An 18,862-nucleotide genomic window follows, 5' to 3' on the forward strand; every position below is an offset into this window, starting at 1 on the left:
ATAAGTATATTGTGGCTATGCCCTGGTTTCAGTAAATACTCGCTCAAGTATTTGGAGGCAAAGGGCATCCTATCATCAAGTTACTCCTAAAACATTCAGAACAAAAATGCGCGTGTGTGTGTGTGTGTGTGTGTCGAGAAAGAGAGAATGACAAAACAAATGTGGTAAAATGTTAACCTTTTTAACTAGGGGAATCTGGGTGAACAATATACGGAAAACCTTTGTACTATTTTTGCAACTTGTCTGTAAGTCTGAAATTACAGTAAAATAAAAACTTTAAATTATTTAACTTGCCATTTGTCCACAGAAACCAGGAAAAGTACACTCATTCAGTTTTCATCATTAGCTTCTTGTGACAAATCATTCATTGTAACAATAACTCTTCACGACAAGTAACAAATCATAATAAACCCTTGATATCGGCAGCTATAAATTAAAGAAAAAAAGACGCTTACCACCCATCCCTCCTCTCTTCAAGTTATGTTCGGAACAAATAAGCCCCAGAGGTAAGAAACAACTTGGGAGCAGCAATGTATAGTGGAAAGTGTTCTTATAATTCCAACTCGGAAAGTTACATGACATTCATCAGACAAACTATGAAATCCCTCTGGGCCACAGTTTCCTTATCTGAAAAATGAAGGGTTTCTAACAGGTCATCTTTGTGGTCTATTCTAATTCTTACATCATAAGAATCTAGAAGTGAATTTTATAATAAAAATGCTTATTGCTTGCTTTATAATTTAAGAGTAAAATATAGATCTCACTAAAATCAAAACTTGAAGTTCAAATATAACAACAACAAACTGGACAATAAGTATTCATTAACTATCTACCCTAATTCTTTCCTCCATATTAGATCCCAAAGTGTGTGACCCTGGGCCTGGATTATATTTGGCCCCTCGGTTATTTCTTATAGTCAGGAAGATGAGAATTTCCTTGTGCTTTTTATTTTCTATAGCTTAACCACCCCAACAAGCATGTCCACACATCTTGATGATGAGACTGTTGAGCATTTAAATATGGCAATTAATCCCCAGATCTATGGCAGGCAAATAACATCTATCACATCCTTTATAATACATGCAATGAGATAATTTGAATGGACTTTTTCTACTATCCTAGAAAAAATTCAGTGGTACACTCAACACAATCAATAGCGACAGAAGTATTAACTGTTATTCAGCTGGATTTAATAAATAAAATTAGATAAGTAACTTGTTGTGCCTGAATTGTGCCTTTTTTGCTTTGTTTTTTTTTTTGTTTTAAATAATATTACTATTAAAACAGAACACTGTAATTATTTAAGTAATAAAAAAGTACAATCATTATTAAGACAGAATACTGCTGTAACACTGTAATTATTTAAGTAATAAAAAAGTACAACATATAAAGCAAATGGTTTTTTGTAGTGACTACTCACCTGAGAGCTCTTGCCACATTTAGCATCCCCTGAAATGATCACAATTTGATTTTGAAGCAAATTCTCCATAAAGGAGTATTTTTCTTTCCATATAGGAAGATCTTCTCTTTCTTTCAGAAGTTTATAATAACGCGATGAATACGGCAATCCATCGAAAGGGTTTAGTTCCAAATCCTCACAAGCCAAACTCCCCTCCTCATCCCCATCGCTGGAATCGAGGGATTCGGGGAAATAGCGTTTTTCAGAGGAAGAGTTCAGACGTTCCAGTTCTCCTTCCATCTCGTCCAGGAGCGAGCTTAAGCAGCTGACATTCCACAATCAAGTTTCTCCTACCGATAACCCACCGGAATCAGGGTTGAAAAGTCTATTTATACAAACTCAGATGGCCCAATCTCTGAGACTTCAGTCCAAGGTTTCAGCAGGCTCAATTCCTCAAAACCACATCTACTCTTTGCTGCGTTACCTAGGGTGCTGGCTCACCTCAGCACTCTTTAGCGTATTAAGTGACTGTCAATAAAACCACGCTAAAAAGCAAACAAACAAAAAGAACGAAAATCAGGTACACATACAAGAAGACATTTAAAAGAAGGAGCATAGGCATTCAAAACCAAAGCATTGCTTTTTCTAACTGGTTACTGTCTGTCATTTCTGCTGTTTAAAAGACCTGGAATAACTCAGGCTAGCGCTTAAAGTTCGGTCGGCTGCAATTTTTTCCTGGCTGGTTTGGAAAATGATTCCACCCTAGACCTGGTGCTCTCGGCCTGACCTCTATCACAAGCCCCTGCGTCTTGATTGACATTGAATAGAAAGCAACAGGGGGACATTGTGATTGTGAGGCTCAATCATGTGGTCACTAATCTCACTACAAAAGAGATGCTGGACCCTATAAAAGAGAAAATCGTGAGGGTCTGGTGAGTGCTCCCCTAACATTGGTTATAAAAAAGTCTCTTTTTTAAATTGAGAAATCCTCGCACTTTTTAAAGAAGAAAAATTTTTTTAAAACTTTTCATTTCACAGTTGCTTATGTCAGTTTACAAAGTCAAATGAGGGAAGTGAATTTATTATTTTTTCCATCTGAGACTATGGCTAGCTTGTATTAATAAGGTCTTTTGTTTAACTGAACCAGAAATTTCAAGCATAATTTCTTGAGATTTCTGGGTCCTGAGTCCAACGTGTCACATACAAGAGGCAATAAAAGACAGCATTGAATTTAAACAAAGACGAGAAATTATCTAAGAAAGAGCAAAATTTACACCAGTTTCGAATTCCCTACATGTCAGGTAAGGAGTTGTTCCTCTTCCAATCAACAGCGATTTTTAAAAAATCCAATCAGTATTGCTCGAAATAAGCCCCTTTTCTCATTAACCAGGTAGAAATTAAAAAGACAGAGAAAGTCAAGTAAAAAAGAACAAATCATAAAATACAGCTCATGATATTTTATCACTCACTCTTTTTTTTTACAACACCCTATTTATCATTAACTATTGCTTTAGAATTAGTGGGCTCAAAAGGAGAGCTCCTAACCAAAAGTAATAAAAATACTCCTTTGGTCAAGCCAGGCTCCAGGAAACACCCACTCACTCAAGAAACACTTGAGCGCCTTCTCAGGGCTTAAATTAATAAACGAGGCATAGACACAGAGGCAGGATCTTCTGAGGGTAGGACCAAGAGCAGGACAGAACTTTTAAAAACTCACACACAAGTGGGCTGAAAGAGGGAGAAGCTAATAACCAGAGGGAGGAAAGGACTTTCCAGCTCCATGCAGGGAGAATTCTTCAACATTCATTCTGAAAGCCATTGTTTCAAAAGTAAAATGGAATTATAATGGTGTGATAACACAAGTGTACCAGGGATTAACTTCACAACTCTTCACTGCACAGGTTAGACTCGATCCACAGAACTGCTCCAAGAAACACAACAGCTTGAGATCGCAGGACAAGCCAACTTTGAGAAGGATCCAAGAATCAGAAAATTCTACTCCCCAAAAGATAAGTTAACATGTATTTTATATTCAGTTTTTCTTTTGTTTTGGCGAGAATCCCTTCCACGGGTTCTCATCCTACATGTACGTTAAATTGCTGTTATTACAACCAACAATTGGCTTAGGTACTATTTTTTGAACTATTTTACCTTAAAAAAAAAGCACAGCTATTATTTTTTACCAAATATATGCTCTTGAGATGTTTCTCTTAATTTTATAACACTCCCTAAAAGTGTAATAATCTTATAAGTAAAGTAAAATCTTACTTAAGAAGTATTGACCACTTTGAACCCTCAGGAACAGTCAGGTTTTCTGAATAGCTGTCTTTCTAGAGATCTAAGGCTCACCTGGGCTCTTCTTCACACACACAGTGTGTACAGATGCAAGACCCACTTCTCTGTTACAGTGGATTAAAGATGGCCACAGATCCTTGCCACCACCCCCTGGAGAGGGAGAGTCTATTTTTTCTCCCTTGAGTCTGAGCTGGCCCTGTGACTCACCAGGACCAAAAGCATGCAGTGAAGCGATGCTGAACCACTGTCAAGGCATTCTCATGCTTGAAACACTCCCTCTTGGAACTGGTTAGCTGTCCTTCTGGGACACCCAAGCTACATAAAGAGGACACTGGAAAGAGACCAAAGCTCAGCTACCATTGAGAGAAAGTACAGACCACCAACCATGTGGCTGAGCCCTGAAAGATGCTTCAGCCCAGTCAAGCCACCAGATGACCAGAGGTCCAGCTAACGTGACACCCAACAGAAGTAGCACCTATAGGAGCCCAGTCAATGTAAAGAATCCAGAGAAGGAATTCATGGTCACCTTGGTGTAATCTCCTAAGTTCCAGGGTGATTTGTCTTGCCACAACAGATAACCAAACTTCGCCTAATAAAAGAGAGTGTACTCACAATTTAACTTTTTCTTCCTGCCTCAGGGTCACCGTTACATCAGCTCTTATAACAGAATGATGTCCTCAGATTTCCTTGAAGTGTCCAGGGGTCAAAGGCCAGACTGCCACCCCGGAGCCCTGCTTTTCTCCAGGGATTCAGTACCCACATCACACTGCAGTCTGCATGCTTACCCCGTGAGGCCCTTCTCCGCCTTCTAACCTGCTCTGCTACCTGGCGCGGTAGGAACCAGTTGGGCTTGTTTGACAGAAATTCTTGCAAAGGTTGAGTCCACGAAGGGCTCTATATTGAATCCAGTGAGTCTGAGGGACAAAGCTATGAAGTTTGCGACACCTGTTTTGACTACTCAGAGGGACTTTTTGCTGCTATATAGTTTGAGTTCCAGATCTGGAGGGAGGACGGGCTGAGACTCAACTCTGAGTTTTGAGCCACTGACTCCCATAATACATACACAGCTCTCCTCATTTACCCTACAACGGGCATGAGCTATGTCAGTGTTTTCTCCTAGATGTAATTAAATATTTACAAGAGATTCGTGTCTTGGCCTTTGGCAAATTTAATAGTATCAACCTAAACAAGGGAAAACAAATAATGTGGTGGGTTACATGTCATTCAATATAAAATTTAATAAAAATTGTCCTGTTATCAGGATAAATTATATTCCATTACAAGAATTTTAAGTCTGAAAGATTGGCATTTGCTCCTTTTTAAAGCTATCCTACATGGATATTGTAGATTGCATAAGCTGTCAAGGACTGCCCTTTGAAGTGAATCTATTACAACTCTTAAATGAGCATTTATGAAAAAAAACACCTCTAATATAATATGATACGAGCTCAACAAGACAGAATCAGAAGTTGCCGTAAGATGAGCTGTGTCTGAGTCATTTATATGTGCTTGGCTCTGGACCAGTAATGCTAGAAAAATAGTTCACAATAAAAGAAGGATAAAGTCTGCAAGCGATCAAGTGAAACACGACGGTGAAACTTGTCCTGAGCAACTTTTCTGTTTCACTGTTCGATGCTCCTCTTGTGTATTTTCCTGTGTTTAATATAAATGCATTCTTCACACCTGGCAAATTCTCAAATGTACAATTGGAGCACTTTGCAGAGATCTGGAGATTTCCTAACATAGTCTCTGGACCTCTTCCCTGGTCTCTCTAACAGGCCTGTATGATCTGATCTAGTTTCACAGCTTTACTGACATCCATATGGGGAGGACTCCCATTCACACATCCTGCCAAGCCTCTCCCCTAAACTTCAGTCAAGTATTCAACCACCTCCTCGTCATCTCCCATTTGGATATTTAATAGGCATTTCAAACTTTACATGTCCAAAACTGAGCTCCCCAAATCCACCCCAAAGCCTCAAACCTGGTCTTCCCATCTCAGTTAATTCCTTCTTTTTGATTGCTCAGACCAAAAAATTTGATGTTATCTTTTATTTTTCTTTATCTCAAATCCCACATCTGATCCAACAGATTCTGCCTAGCAGAATAAACGGCCTCCAAAGATGTGCGTATCGTAATGCCTGGAATCTGTAACTATGTACTGTGCATGGCAGAAGATTTGACTAAATTAAGGACCCTGGGATGGGGGACTATCCTCATGGTCCAATCTAACCCTAAGAGTCTTAAAATCAGAGAACCTTTCCCAGCTATGGTCAAAGGGAGATATGCTTACGAAGGAGTGGTCAGAGAATACTAACGCTGTTGGCTCTGAAGATGGAGGGAAGGGGCCATAAGCCAAGGAGTGATGGGGGTGACCTCTAGAAGCTGGAAAAGGCCGGGAAAGAGAGTCTCTCCTAGCGTCTCCAGAAAGGAACACAGCTCTACCAACACCTTGGTTTTCGCCCACGGAGACCCATGATGGACTTCCAACCTACGGGACCGTAGCATAATAATAAATTACACTACGTTTGTGGTAATCTGTTACAGGAACAATAGAAAGCCAATACATGTCAGTTCTACCTTTGAAATATATCAATAACGCCATAACCTCCACTGTGAACATGTGGTCTGAGCCATCATCCTCTCACCTGGATTACGGCAATAGCCTCCTGACTGGTCGTCTTGTTCCCACTCTGAGCAACTTTCAGTCAATTCTCAACCCAGGAGTCAGAGTGCTCCTGTTCAAGTCAGCTCATGTGTCCTCTGCTCAAGTCTCCAATGGCTTCCCACCTCACCTCACTCCGAGGAACAGTCTAAATACTTCACAAGGTCCACAAGCCCTCCGGGATCTGGAACCCTTGGTGGTCTGCCCTCATTTCCAACAGCCGCCTCTCTTGCTCACTCTTCTCTACCACACTCACACCACAGCACGTGCCTGCCACAGGGACTATGTGCTCGCTCTGTCTGAAGAGTCCTTACTTCGGATATCCACACAGCTAGCTCCCTTACTTCGTTAGAGCTCTTTATCAAACGTTAACTCGGTGAGGGCTTCCCCGCCACCTGGCCACCGCGTCTAAACTTTCAACCACACCCCCATGCCCGAAACAGACTTCCTAGGCTCTTTTTCTCGTTTTTTCTCCTTAACACTCACCACAATGTAATGTACATTTTACCTCATTATTTTGTTCACAGTTGGTGGCCCCAACCAGAATGTGGGCACCATCAGTGGGGATTTGTGTCTGTTTCGCTCACTCGTCTACAACAGAGCCTGGCACATAGTAAGCATTCAATTAATATCTGTTGAGTGAATGAACGATGTTAGCACTTCAGGGATACTTATGTTCAGCTTTCTGAGTTGTCCTATATTCTCAGTGACCAAGTCCTTTAAAACCCCTTAGGACTCTGCTCCTTCCATTTCCCTAGTCCCTCATGCCAAGATGCCATGACAAATGACAATCTACTTGTCCTCCTTAGTCTCTCCACGGCAATCCATCTCACACATATTTGCATTTTCACTATTTCACTCTTCTCAAAGTTCAAGGTAGCTCGCTATGACGATTGGATAAAGTTTAAATGCTTCTGTCAAGAATTCACCGTGTTTCTGGATTTCTGTGACTTTCTTCTCCCTTTTCATTGATGATATTTGACAGACTGTGCTATTATTCAATGATATGGCCTGAAATTTAGCGAATCCTCAAATTCACAAATTGAAATATTTGTACAGGCTCTTGGTTTTCCCTTGAATCATATATTCAAACCACAAATTAACTCCTTTTTTGACATTTATTAAAGTTGTTTTTTTCTTGATCCCTTCAAGAAGAGCTATCGTGTATAAAATAACAGAGCTGCATGGAGATTTGGACAATGGCGTGCATCGTGCTTGCTCTAGATCATGGTCTTTGGGGCTGCCTATAAATAACCAAAACAGAGGAAACACCTTGTATATTAGAGAACTACTAAACTATCCGTACCACTGACTATCTTTTCCCTATATTTTTAGTCTCTCTACCTAGACTGTTAAATCCTCTGGTAATTTTCTCAGTCTGAACCCAGATATAGTAGGTGCTCAAATAGCAATTAGAGGCTGAGTAAATAACCAATGAATCATTTTCTGTTCTTTAGCGATTTTATGCTTTTAAGACTAACATCTGATTGTTTTTCTCTCATAGGTGTCATTCATAACCTAACAGGTTTTCTCTAGCCTTAAGTTTTCTCAATCTCAACACCTACACAGTGACATCTTCTATTTTCTTATTCAACCAATACTTGATTGCCTACTAAGTGTCTGCACTGTGAACATGCTGATGACAAAGCTCTGGTTTCTGTCCTCATGGGGTTTATAGTCTAGCTGAGGCTGAGGATGGGGTGTCAAACAAAGACCCTTAGTCTTACAGTGAAGTACCTACAAAAAGGAAAATGTGGCTGGTACATAACAGGAGAGAGAAAAAGACTCTGATACAGATAAGTTCATAGATGAGACAAGGGCCAGATCATAAAAGACTTCATATGTGACGGTAAAGAGATTGTGCTTTATTAAGTGCCATGGGTCTAACTCACCCAGTCATTTCTTAATAAATTTTTTTATTTTTTACTCTCTTCCTGCTTTTCTTTACAATTCGCCTCTTAAATTTGGTATGTTACTCTATTTTCTTAATATTATCTATAATCTTTCCAACATCTACCTTCAATTTTCTTAAAGTCATTAGTGAGATCAAGTTTTAGGAGAGCTGGTGACAGTTTAATGCAAATGGCAGAATGGAACAAATAGTGGGGTGAGAAGCAGGCTTAACAGGGCAGTAAGAGAAACCAATAAATCATTTTCATGTAAGAAAATTATAAGAAATATTAAAAACTAACATTTCTTGATGAGCATTTTATACTACTTTCCCATAGATCTCTAAAAATAGGTCTGTTCTATGATCTAATTCACAGTCAATGCCTTTCCATCTTTACTGTTTAGGAAAAGGGTTCTGTGAGGAAAAATATACACACACACATACATATACATATCTTGCCTTTAAAAAAATTATTTTATATAACTCCGAAATTTGTTTCAACATTATGTGACCAATGCTTTTTTCTCGAAGAATCAGTGCCATTTTTAATCAAAGCTTTACAAATATCGGGTTTTTTTTGGTGAGGAAGATTGGTCCTGACAACATCTGTTGCCAATCTTCCTCTCCCCACCCTCCAAAAGCCCCAGTACATAGTTGTATATCCTAGTTGTGAGTCCTTCTAGTTCTTCTATGTGGGATGCCACCACAGCATGGCTTGATGAGCAGTGTGTAGGTCTGTTCCCAGGATCCGAACCGGCAAACACCAGGCCCCCTGAAGTGGAGCATGTGAACTTAACTACTCAGCCACAGGACCCACCGCACAAATATTTTAATATCTATTTAATGTCTCTTTATATTCTGTAGAGCAGAAAATCATTTATTATTCAAATGTTTGCATACAAGACCAAATAGAGAATCAGTAAGTAAAACAATAAAACCTAAGGATGAAACTTCTACTAATCTTAAAAAGTTGTACTTTTGTCATTTATATTTAAAAACTCGGATACTCCCTAGTGTTGCAGATTTCTGAATCTCCTAGAAGAAATACTACCTTGATAAACTGAGCTCTGACCTCTATTATGATAGTATAAACAATGAAAAAATAAAAGGTACTAGGTCTGTCCTTTTATGAGCACAGCTTAGTAAAAGGAGACATCCATCCATCTACGTGGAACCTTTGGAACCAAGCTATAATACTACTGCAAATACTCACTGCATGTACAACACACTTATCCAGACTTTCACTTATTGTCCTCTCACTCTAGGCTTATGGTAGATTTCCTAAAGTCAAGATCCATTTCTGAGGCATCTTTGAAACTCCTACAAAATAAGATATAAGGCTTTGCACAGACTATGTGATCAATAAGTGTTTGCTGAAATAAACAATATACCTATAACCCATGATTATGTTTAGAAGAGGGAAGGTTAATGAGGCATTAGGAGTCAATAATAACTGTCTTCAGGGTAAAGGGCTATTATTTTTTGGAGAACGGGATCATTGGTCCAATATTCCATGCCACTTTGATTCAGAGTGCTTGTTCACGGCAAGATAAGGAGCTTGCACTAGAACGTAAATCAACTCATCATTTCCTTTATGAAGAAAGTGTGCTATTAAAAAATTTAGCCGACCTAAACAGTATGATTAGTGCCACAGGCTAGGTACAAGCTGGCACAAGCTCCTTATCGGACTGCAACCCAGTGACATGTGTGGACAGGCACTGGCTGCAGACACACTTTGAGAAGCATGATTCTATACTATCCCTAAAGTTGGACTAATGATAATGGTAACAATAATGAAAATGATGATGATTCTACCAATTACCCTTTAAAGAGTGCTTACTGGGTAGCAGATGCTATAGGTACTTAAGCACTTTATATGGATTATTTCATTTAAACTCTTAAGAATCCCATGAGGGTTTACTTTATTATTTCCATTTTTCAAATGAGGACATTTAAGCCTTTGGAGATTTAGTTAATTTATCTGGCTTCTAGCAGCTTGTGTGTGGTAGAGCAGGTGATCTTGGCTTAATCCCCGTCAAGTGTACAGTGTAGGTGTAACCACACCACTTCCTGACTATATTAAGAACATGGGCTCACGCTGCAACACTGTGGGTTGAAGAAATACTTGACACTATGAGCGATGTCAGGCAGGGTGGTCTGGAAGATATACATAAAACAGAAAATGTGTAGTTCTTTTATGGAAAGAAAAGCATTGAAAAATTGAGAAAACATGGTTCTAATCACCCACGTGGAGTTAGAGTCAAATATTTAACATGTAAACTTTATCTCCTAAGCATGTTATACTTTAATTCAAACAACAGACTTATCAGTACTGGGACTTTAGAAGGTGACCCCTTTGTCTGCCTTTATTTTAACTGGCTCAGAGCTCCCAAAAGTGTATCCTATTTGGTTTCCACTACCTACTTAAAACTTTCCTTGAACAAGGTAAGGTAAAAATTCAGAATTTATTTTAATAACCTTATTTCTAAACTTCTAACAAGTTAACTTTATTTTGATCTTAAGTAGCAAACCAAGTTAATCGCCTTTTTAAAAACACTCAAAAAAATGATTCACTTTTAACTCAATATTAGTTCATACCACATGATCCACTTTTAACTCAAATACTGGCTTGAATAACCAATCCTGCAAAATGAATTTTTTTTAAGAATCCTACATTCTACTGGTACTTTAAAACTTTTTAGACTTATACACAGAAAGACTTCCCAAGCTCAATCAATGCTTATGTATCATAATAACATATCAATCCCCACAGAGATGTTTGTAAGTCATGGGAAATTTTGTAAATTTTGCTAGAATTTCAAATGGGCCATTCAGTGCTTTTCAGTATTATTTTGACGATTTTCTTTTACTGTAAAGTATTCTAAAAACTAACACTGAGTAAAAGCAGAGTTAATCAAGTTTGCTAAAATATTAATTTGGCTTATTTAGGCAGTCGAGGTAGACGTCTGAGCAAATGGATGAGAACCAATAAAAGCTGAAATCTAAGGAACAGGCGCCTGCCAGTCTCCCCAAGGGAGTTAACGTATTCATCTGACCTTCGACATACACAAAATGAACTTTTTACCCATCTTTTTTTAAAGATGGTATTTGCTTGAGGCATCATCATAACTCCCGAGGTCACATTTTACTCGAATTGCTGTTCCAAACAGAGACTGTGAAAAACCACAAATATCAGGAAATTTTCTTTTTTGGTACCAAAGTAATAGGTAGTCATTTTTTGATTAACTTTAATAAAACAATAATAGATTGATAAACTATGTTGTGCGTTTTATGGCAGGTTGAGGAAAATGTAATTATTTCAGGGAATGCCAATACACGAACCCTCGAGAGTAGGGACTCTGTTATAATCAGCTTTTCAGACTTTCAGCTTACTTTTCTGGCCACTCCTCTTTAGTTTCCTTGGGTTCTTCCACCACATCCTCCTTCTAATGTAAAATATCTAAGTACCCCAGGGCTTTATCCTTGACCCTCTTCTCATTCCACATAATCTCCCTGCAGAAAATCATTCACATTTTAACTTCAATTGCCGAATGCTTAATCCAAACGTCTATCTTCATGTCAGACTTCTTTCTTTAGTTCCAGACCTACACGTCCAACTACAGCTTACATGACATCCCAACTTAGAGGAGAGGCATTTCAAACGTTTATGTTCAAAACTGAACATCATCTAGCCCGTTCCTCAAAAAGAAAAGGAAAAAGAAAGACTTCTTTCCTTCTTTTGCGTTCCAGATTTCAACAACTCGCAGAGCAATCCCCCTATGAGCTGGGCGTCCTCCCTGGCTACTCTGTCTTCCTCAGCCCGCTACAACACCAAGGCCCACCAACACTACCTCTCAGTGGCCCCTCCTCCCTATTCCCACCACCACTGCTTCGTTATCTCACCATTTCTTCATGGAATTACTGCAAAATCTCCAATTTTGTTTTTTCCGTATCTAACGTTGGCTCTCCATCCATCGTCATTCACATGCTGCCAGTGATCCCTTTCAAATGCAAAACTGATCATGACCCAAATCCTTCTCATTACCTTCAAGATAAAAACTTCACTCCTTAGGTTCTTTCTGACTTAGCCTGTATGTGCCTCTCCAACCTCACTTCCTTCCACTCTCTTCTGCTAAGTTTTCTCTGCTCCAGCCACAATGAACTACTACTAAGAGCTGTCCTCTCTTGCCTCTGTGCCTTTGCCCAAGCTGTTCCTCTGCCTAGGAAGCCCTCCTGCCCTCACACACAGTCCATCCAGTCATTTCCTATTCGCTTTACGAATAGCAACCCAGAAGCCAGGAAGTACCTAACACACTGCCGATGCTCAATAAATGTCTGCTGTATGCCTGAATCAATAACAACCCTTTACAGCTAAGAAATTCTTTACAATATACAAGATATTTTCATTCACATGATAAGCACATTTATTTGGAGTCTCACAACTTGACTATTAGACAACCATTGCAGGTTTTATTATCCCCACTTATCAATGAGGAAATAATCGGTCATGACTTTCCCAGGTGGCATACCTAGAAATAACGCAATCATCCCTGACTAAAGGCTTGGCCTCTTTCTATTATGATCCTACTGAAATTATCAGGTATACTCTGAAAACTCACTATGAGCTAAAAGAAATAAAGAAGAAGCCTAAGTCAGGGACTCAGCTCCTAAAATGTTTAATTTAATCAGAGACACAAGACTCATATACATAAAATGAGAGAGAACTCTAGAAGAAAGTATAGGGCTAAGTGCCAAATTGTGTAGTGCCCCCAGCAGCAGAGGGAAGGGCATTTAGTGGGCATTAGCCTAATTCTGGAAGACTTTCCAGAAAGGAGGGGAGGGGGACCATGGTCCCGCAGTCCGATTATACTGTGAACGAGCAAAAGGGCTGAGAGATGGGGACATTCCTTGAGTCCAACAATCTGAGTACAGACCAGGTCAGATCTGGAGGACAAAGAGGAAACAGCAAAAATGGAAATTTGTCTTCTACCTTTGACTGAACTTACGAGTTTCAGAAAGTAACAGAGAGAGAGGAAAAAGTATTCTCACTCTGGTAAAACAAAAAGCAAACAAAAATCCAAAAACAAAAATGAAAACTTCTTCCCACTTACGATAATAAGACTAGGAAACAGAAATAATATACTCATTTGCTTTTTTTCCCCAATCATCTTACTTCTATTAAATAATGTTAACTTCCTACTGGAGTTATTTTTACTTTGAATTCTGATGTGGCCAAGAGACTTACAAAACAAAAAGAAAAGCTACAGCTATCTCTTCACTGCTACCTTGCTACTTCCTGCTGATAGCCTTGAGTTTCCTACATTTCGCACAGCATCAGCAAACTAAGCAATAATGTAACTATTCTAGCCAGCCATGAGCTTGGAAACTTTTTTAAAAATCAGGACTTTTTCACTTGACCACCAAAAACATCCTAACACATGAGTGAAAAGAAAAAGAAAATACAGTGGTAGAAAACCCCAAAGAGACAACCAATACCTTTACCATCCATCTCAACCCCTATCCCATTAGCAACTTCCTGACCTCAGGATACTTCCTCCAATAATAAAGCATACGCCTTTATCCTAAGTAATTTTTCTATCCATTCAGTAGACACTTAACAAGTACGTTGTACTAGGTGCTGCAGGGAGAAAGAGAAACTGAATGTTATCCCTGCCTTGGACTTCAGTGCTTCTTCCTCTCCCTAGTTCCACCCCACACAGTCATTTCTTCTGTAAGTACACCACCCCTTAAAATCAAATATTGCTTTTCATAGTTGCCAAAGTCACCTATTACCTAAAATATGTCAGTGCAAGGCTTCCTCAATGTCAACTTCATAGCTGATAAAATCGTTCTTCTATACTACTATAAAGTATTTCACCAATACATAGCTCCATTTTTTCAACCTTAAACTCTGTGTACAACTACCAAATTCTTGAGTCCTTATTATACTAGCATACAGATCTGCAATGATGCTTCTTTCTTTTGCTGCTTCTTTTTAAATACAAATGCCTAATCCTCTACCTTTTTTTGTATGTTAATAAATGCCAGGCTTTTATCACTATCTCATCACTTTTGGTTATGATATTACCAATGAGCACCGCTATGTTTGTTTCTTGTATGAAAAGACTAATTCATGATTTTGCTGATATGAAAACCAGAGTCTGAAAACGTTGTACACAAGTAGCGTTATTTTAGATGCTTTCTGTCTAAAAATGCATCCCCTGCTTTACGTTTCAGGAACAGGTACTTAAGGTACCAAGAAGCCTTTACTTTCCAACCTGAATTTATTACTTTAATATTTTAGCTTATGAATTATGGTTTCTGTATATATCACACTGCTTGTCAATATACACACACAAATGCCCTTCTTGCTTCGACAATTAATCTGAAAAAGTCTCTATATAGTCTGAGACAGGAAAGCTTAATTTGGTGGAATGTAATAAATGTCTGTTTCCATCATAGAATATATGCTCCTCAGGTTCAATTAACCTCTGAATGATTCTCTTTCTAAGGAGAAAGTAATTCTCCTTGGTGTCTTTGTCATCTATGGAGTGGAAATCTCTCTGGTGGCAAAGAATGAGTAATCACTTACATGACCCGAAAAGGGCTCTTCTTTTCATTTCCCTCAAGTACTGTCGAGAGCAGCGGGAGGAACTGATGGGAGCCATAATCTTCAGACGTGAGTACAGAAATTAATCACGCCGTTTTCCTCCCACCTGCACGTTCATTCTCATTCTTTTCCTTCTCTCTCCTTCTCCATTTTTTTTCTCCTTCTCACAGTTCGTTTTTCTTAACCTATGACACTCTCCTGGCTGTTTGAATTTTTACAACCTACCATCATAAAACTCCTTTGTGATTCTCAAAGCTTCCTTAAAGCACAACCTGTATCAGTGTCTGTAAAACCAATATTGTGCAAGACTAAGGTGTGGGATAATGTTACATTTGTTTAACAGCCCTTTGGTACAAAGTTTTGGTAAAAACGTTGTGGGCTGATTCCATAACTCAACCGAAAACCCGGCGGATGGAAACGACCAAAAACAGACAAACACCTAACCCAACCGCAAAGATCCGACCCGGGTCCCCTGCCAGAAAAGTGATACTTGGGACGGGAGAGCAACGCAGGGCAAAGGCATTCTCCCGGGTTTCAAGGTCCAAGAGCACGTCCGGCTCAGGGCTGACGACAGACGAGGCTTCACTCGCTTACTGCTTCCCGTGAACGTGGCACAAGGGACCACCCTCCCCGGCCTGGGCCGCCGCCCCGGCTGCCGAGGGACCCCCGCTCGGAGGGCTGGTGCGCACAGGTCGCTCCGCCCGCCGGCACGCGAGCTCGGGGAGGCCGCCTTCGCCAGGCGGGGCGGGGTCGTCCGGGGCCAACGGGCGGGCAGGGGCCCCCCGGCGGCCGCAACAGGTGCGCCCGGGCCCCCCCCCCCCCACCGCCCCTCGTGCCGCCGGCCCGGCTTTACCTGCAGCGGCGGCTCCCGAGTCCAGGGAGGGAGGCACAGGCCCGGCCACCCTTCCCCGCCGGGCAGGCCGAGCTCGCCGGACGCACGGACCGACGGACCGACGGACGCCTCGCGACGGCGACGGAACGCCCGCAGGCCCCGCCCCGAAGGCGTAGGCACAGGCCCCGGCGGGGGCGCAAGGGCCTCCAGGGAGGGCGCGACCGTCCGACCAGGCCTCAAGGGCCCAATCTACAGCCGGCGACGGGGACGCTACCCTCACTGGGTCCCCACAGCGACGCGCGGGCCCTCGTGGTCGCCCGCGTTTCCTCGCGACTTTTGGTCCCTCCCTCCCGCCGTCCTTCTTGCCCCGCCTCCCCCGCCCTCCGGGTTGTCAGGGCAACCCGAGCGACGCCTGCCCCGGAGGAGAGGCGTTAGGAAGGGCAGCGGCGGCGGCGCCGGGGCTCGGCCCGTGGGGGCCCAGGAGCATCTGACCATGGAGCCCCAGAGTAAGGGGGCCGGGGCGGGCCGAGGCCTTCCGGGAACGAATGTCGGCGTCCCGCGCGCGGCTCCGCAGGCTTTTAAGGTTTTTAACATGGAAATACGGGTCTCCCCCTCGCGCAATCTCTCTTGGAGAGAAGAGAAGGGGGCTGAATCCTGCCGAGTGTGTCCGGTTGGGTTACGAGCGCCGGGGGTGTCCGCTGCGAGCCAGAGGGACAGGAGAGCTCGGTGGCGTGGACAAGAGGAAGCAACGCCCCCAGCGTTCCTTCCCGAAATTACCCCCAAGCCAATCCATTTGTTACTATTACTGTCATTGTTATTATTTTAGTTTGCTCCTTTGGTTCGTTAATTATAAACAGCCAATGTGCTTGTAAAATATCAGCAATTGAATATGCAACGAGGCTGGGTCTTATGTTTATTGGAGACCCCGTCGTCTCCCCGATAGTCTGAGATTTGAAGGAGAAAAAAGTTGAGCTTTGTTCAAGAGTTTTTGGTTCATTGCTAGATGTTCTACAAGGTAAGACGCAAAAAAAAATTCAGTTTCTTTTTCTGTTTCCCACATTGTTTGGCAAAAGGTGTGCAGTCTAGAGTTATCAGATCTAATAAGAGCTTTAACGGTTTTTTTTCCCCCCTAAATCTCTCTAGGAACGCAGCACTTGGTCCTTCTTTCCCAAGCTAGTGTTTTATTGCTCCTTTTGTTCTTAAAGAAGAATAGTGTTTTCCATAGAGACTTGAAAGACCTTAAACCTGTGTAGAAGGAGGCATTTTCGCTCTCAAAACCAAGGCGTTTTTTCTTGCACAATTTCAGAAATGGAAGTACTCAGATCATATCCATTCTCTGGGGGGAATGCTGGCATTTTTAAAGGTCGTTAGTTTCTAAGAAGACGGTTTTAGAGACTTTTTCCTTTCTTTTAACTGATTTGCTGAGGACAAAGCTTCCAAGTTGAGCGTTGTAGTGCTTGGGTTGATTTTACAGTATCGTGCCATTTGCATTTGTAACCGTCTGGATTCTATTTTATCTAACCTATGGACAGAAATTTAACATATAGCAATACTAAATTTTTTTTAATACTAAAATTTTTGTCTCTTATCAAACTGCTGCCAGGCTATGTATATTCTCTTTTTAGAGAATATATGAATTCAAGTAAAATACATCTTTTAAAAACAGCAACTTTATTTCTTCGTATTTATGTTATTGTTTAAAAGTGTAAACTATAAATATCAAATTCTTCAGTGCTCACCGTCTTTATCTACTCACTTATTCATAGTATCTGTTATGTTTCAGGTACTGTTCTAGAGGTTGAGGATTGACCAATGGATAGGACAGTGTTAGTTTTGTTGTCCCAGAAAAAGTGAGCAGAGACTTGCCTAAGAACATCCGAAGTCTCCCTGGGCTCTGAGATTGGGGTAAAGGAGATGGACAGATGGCTTCTTGCAGGGAGTAATACTAGCCTGAAGAAGGACCCAGCAAAGAGTGAGGGAAAGGGACCAGGCAGAGGGAATCCCCTGTACAGAGGCCTTGAGACCTGAGAGAGCAGTGTAGTTTTGAGGCTCAGAGTAGGAAGATTAGTAAAAAAGTAGCTAAGAAGACTGAGGGATGGAAAAGGGTAGAAAAAAAGAGACAAGGATGGAAAAGTCAACAGGAAGCAGATCATGAAGGCTTTATAAAACTATGTAAGAAATTTATTACATGTATGAATTATACATTTGTATCTCATCTCATTGGATTTTTTTTTTTTTTTGAGATTTTATTTTTTTCCTTTTTCTCCCCAAAGCCCCCCGGTACATAGTTGTGTATTCTTCGTTGTGGGTTCTTCTAGTTGTGGCATGTGAGACGCTGCCTCAGCGTGGTCTGATGAGCAGTGCCATGTCCGCGCCCAGGATTCGAACCAACGAAACACTGGGCCGCCTGCAGCGGAGCGCGCGAACTTAACCCCTCGGCCACGGGGCCAGCCCCTCATCTCATTGGATTTTTGAGGTGGAAAATATTTAATCTGTATCTAGGGAATGACTAAATTTATTCCTTTTCACATATTCTTTTTTTTTTATTTAATTTTTTATTGTGGTCTAAATAGTTTATAACTGTGAAATTTCAGTTGTACATTAATATTTGTCAAACACCATATAAATGTACCCCTGCACCCCTTGTGCCCTCCCTCCCCCCCCATTCCCCCTGGTAACCACTAAATTGTTCTCTTTGTCTGTAAGTTTATCTTCCACAGATGAGTGAAATCATATGGTGTGTGTCTTTTTCTCTCTGGCTTATTTCGCTTAACATGATGCCCTCAAGGTCCATCCATGTGGTTGCAAATGGGACGATTATGTCTTTTTTGATGGCTGAGTAGTATTCCATTTTATATATACACCACATCTTCTTTATCCAATCATTAGTTGTTGGGCACTTGGGTTGCTTCCACATCTTGGCTATTGTGAATAATGCTGCAATGAACATAGGGGTGCATAAGTCTCTTTGTATTCTTGATTTCAAGTTCTTTGGATAAATACCCAGTAGCGGGATAGCTGGGTCATATGGTGTTTCTATTTTTAGTTTTTTGAGAAATTTCCATACTGTTTTCCATAGTAGCTGCACCAGTTGCATTCCCCGCAGCAGTGGATGAGAGTTCCCTTTTTTCCACAACCTCTCCAAGATTTATTATTTCTTGTCTTGGTGA

The 18,862-nt window shown here is 41.0% G+C and overlaps 2 protein-coding genes across 9 annotated transcripts in view; one reads left to right on the forward strand and one right to left on the reverse strand.

Annotated features, from left to right (window-relative positions):
* Positions 1-18,862, reverse strand: part of DHX32 (DEAH-box helicase 32 (putative)) — a 58,475-nt gene that overhangs the window by 36,017 nt on the left and 3,596 nt on the right. Inside the window, exons 1-2 of one of the 4 annotated variants that reach the window (XM_046654060.1) lie at positions 15,714-15,977; positions 1,421-1,944 (exon numbers count right to left, since the gene is read on the reverse strand). In XM_046654060.1, coding sequence (XP_046510016.1) covers positions 1,421-1,699 — 279 coding nt within the window. In that variant the 5' untranslated portion in view covers positions 1,700-1,944; positions 15,714-15,977. Of the gene's footprint in view, positions 1-1,420; positions 1,945-4,306; positions 4,464-15,713; positions 15,978-18,862 lie in introns of those variants that run through there. The other 3 variants (XM_046654062.1, XM_046654061.1, XM_046654063.1) reach the window with 3 other exon arrangements.
* FANK1 (fibronectin type III and ankyrin repeat domains 1) overlaps positions 16,007-18,862 on the forward strand; it is a 116,392-nt gene continuing 113,536 nt past the window's right edge. For 2 of the 5 annotated variants that reach the window (XR_006887549.1, XM_046654064.1), the window contains exon 1: positions 16,007-16,198. Coding sequence is in view for 1 of the 5 variants with exons in the window: in XM_046654064.1 (XP_046510020.1) it covers positions 16,186-16,198 (13 nt within the window). In the remaining 4 variants the exon portion in view is untranslated. Of the gene's footprint in view, positions 16,276-18,862 lie in introns of all 5 variants that reach the window. The other 3 variants (XR_006887551.1, XR_006887550.1, XR_006887552.1) reach the window with 2 other exon arrangements.

This window comes from Equus quagga, chromosome 2 (genome assembly GCF_021613505.1).
Source record: "Equus quagga isolate Etosha38 chromosome 2, UCLA_HA_Equagga_1.0, whole genome shotgun sequence".
NCBI classification, from domain to species: domain Eukaryota; kingdom Metazoa; phylum Chordata; class Mammalia; order Perissodactyla; family Equidae; genus Equus; species Equus quagga.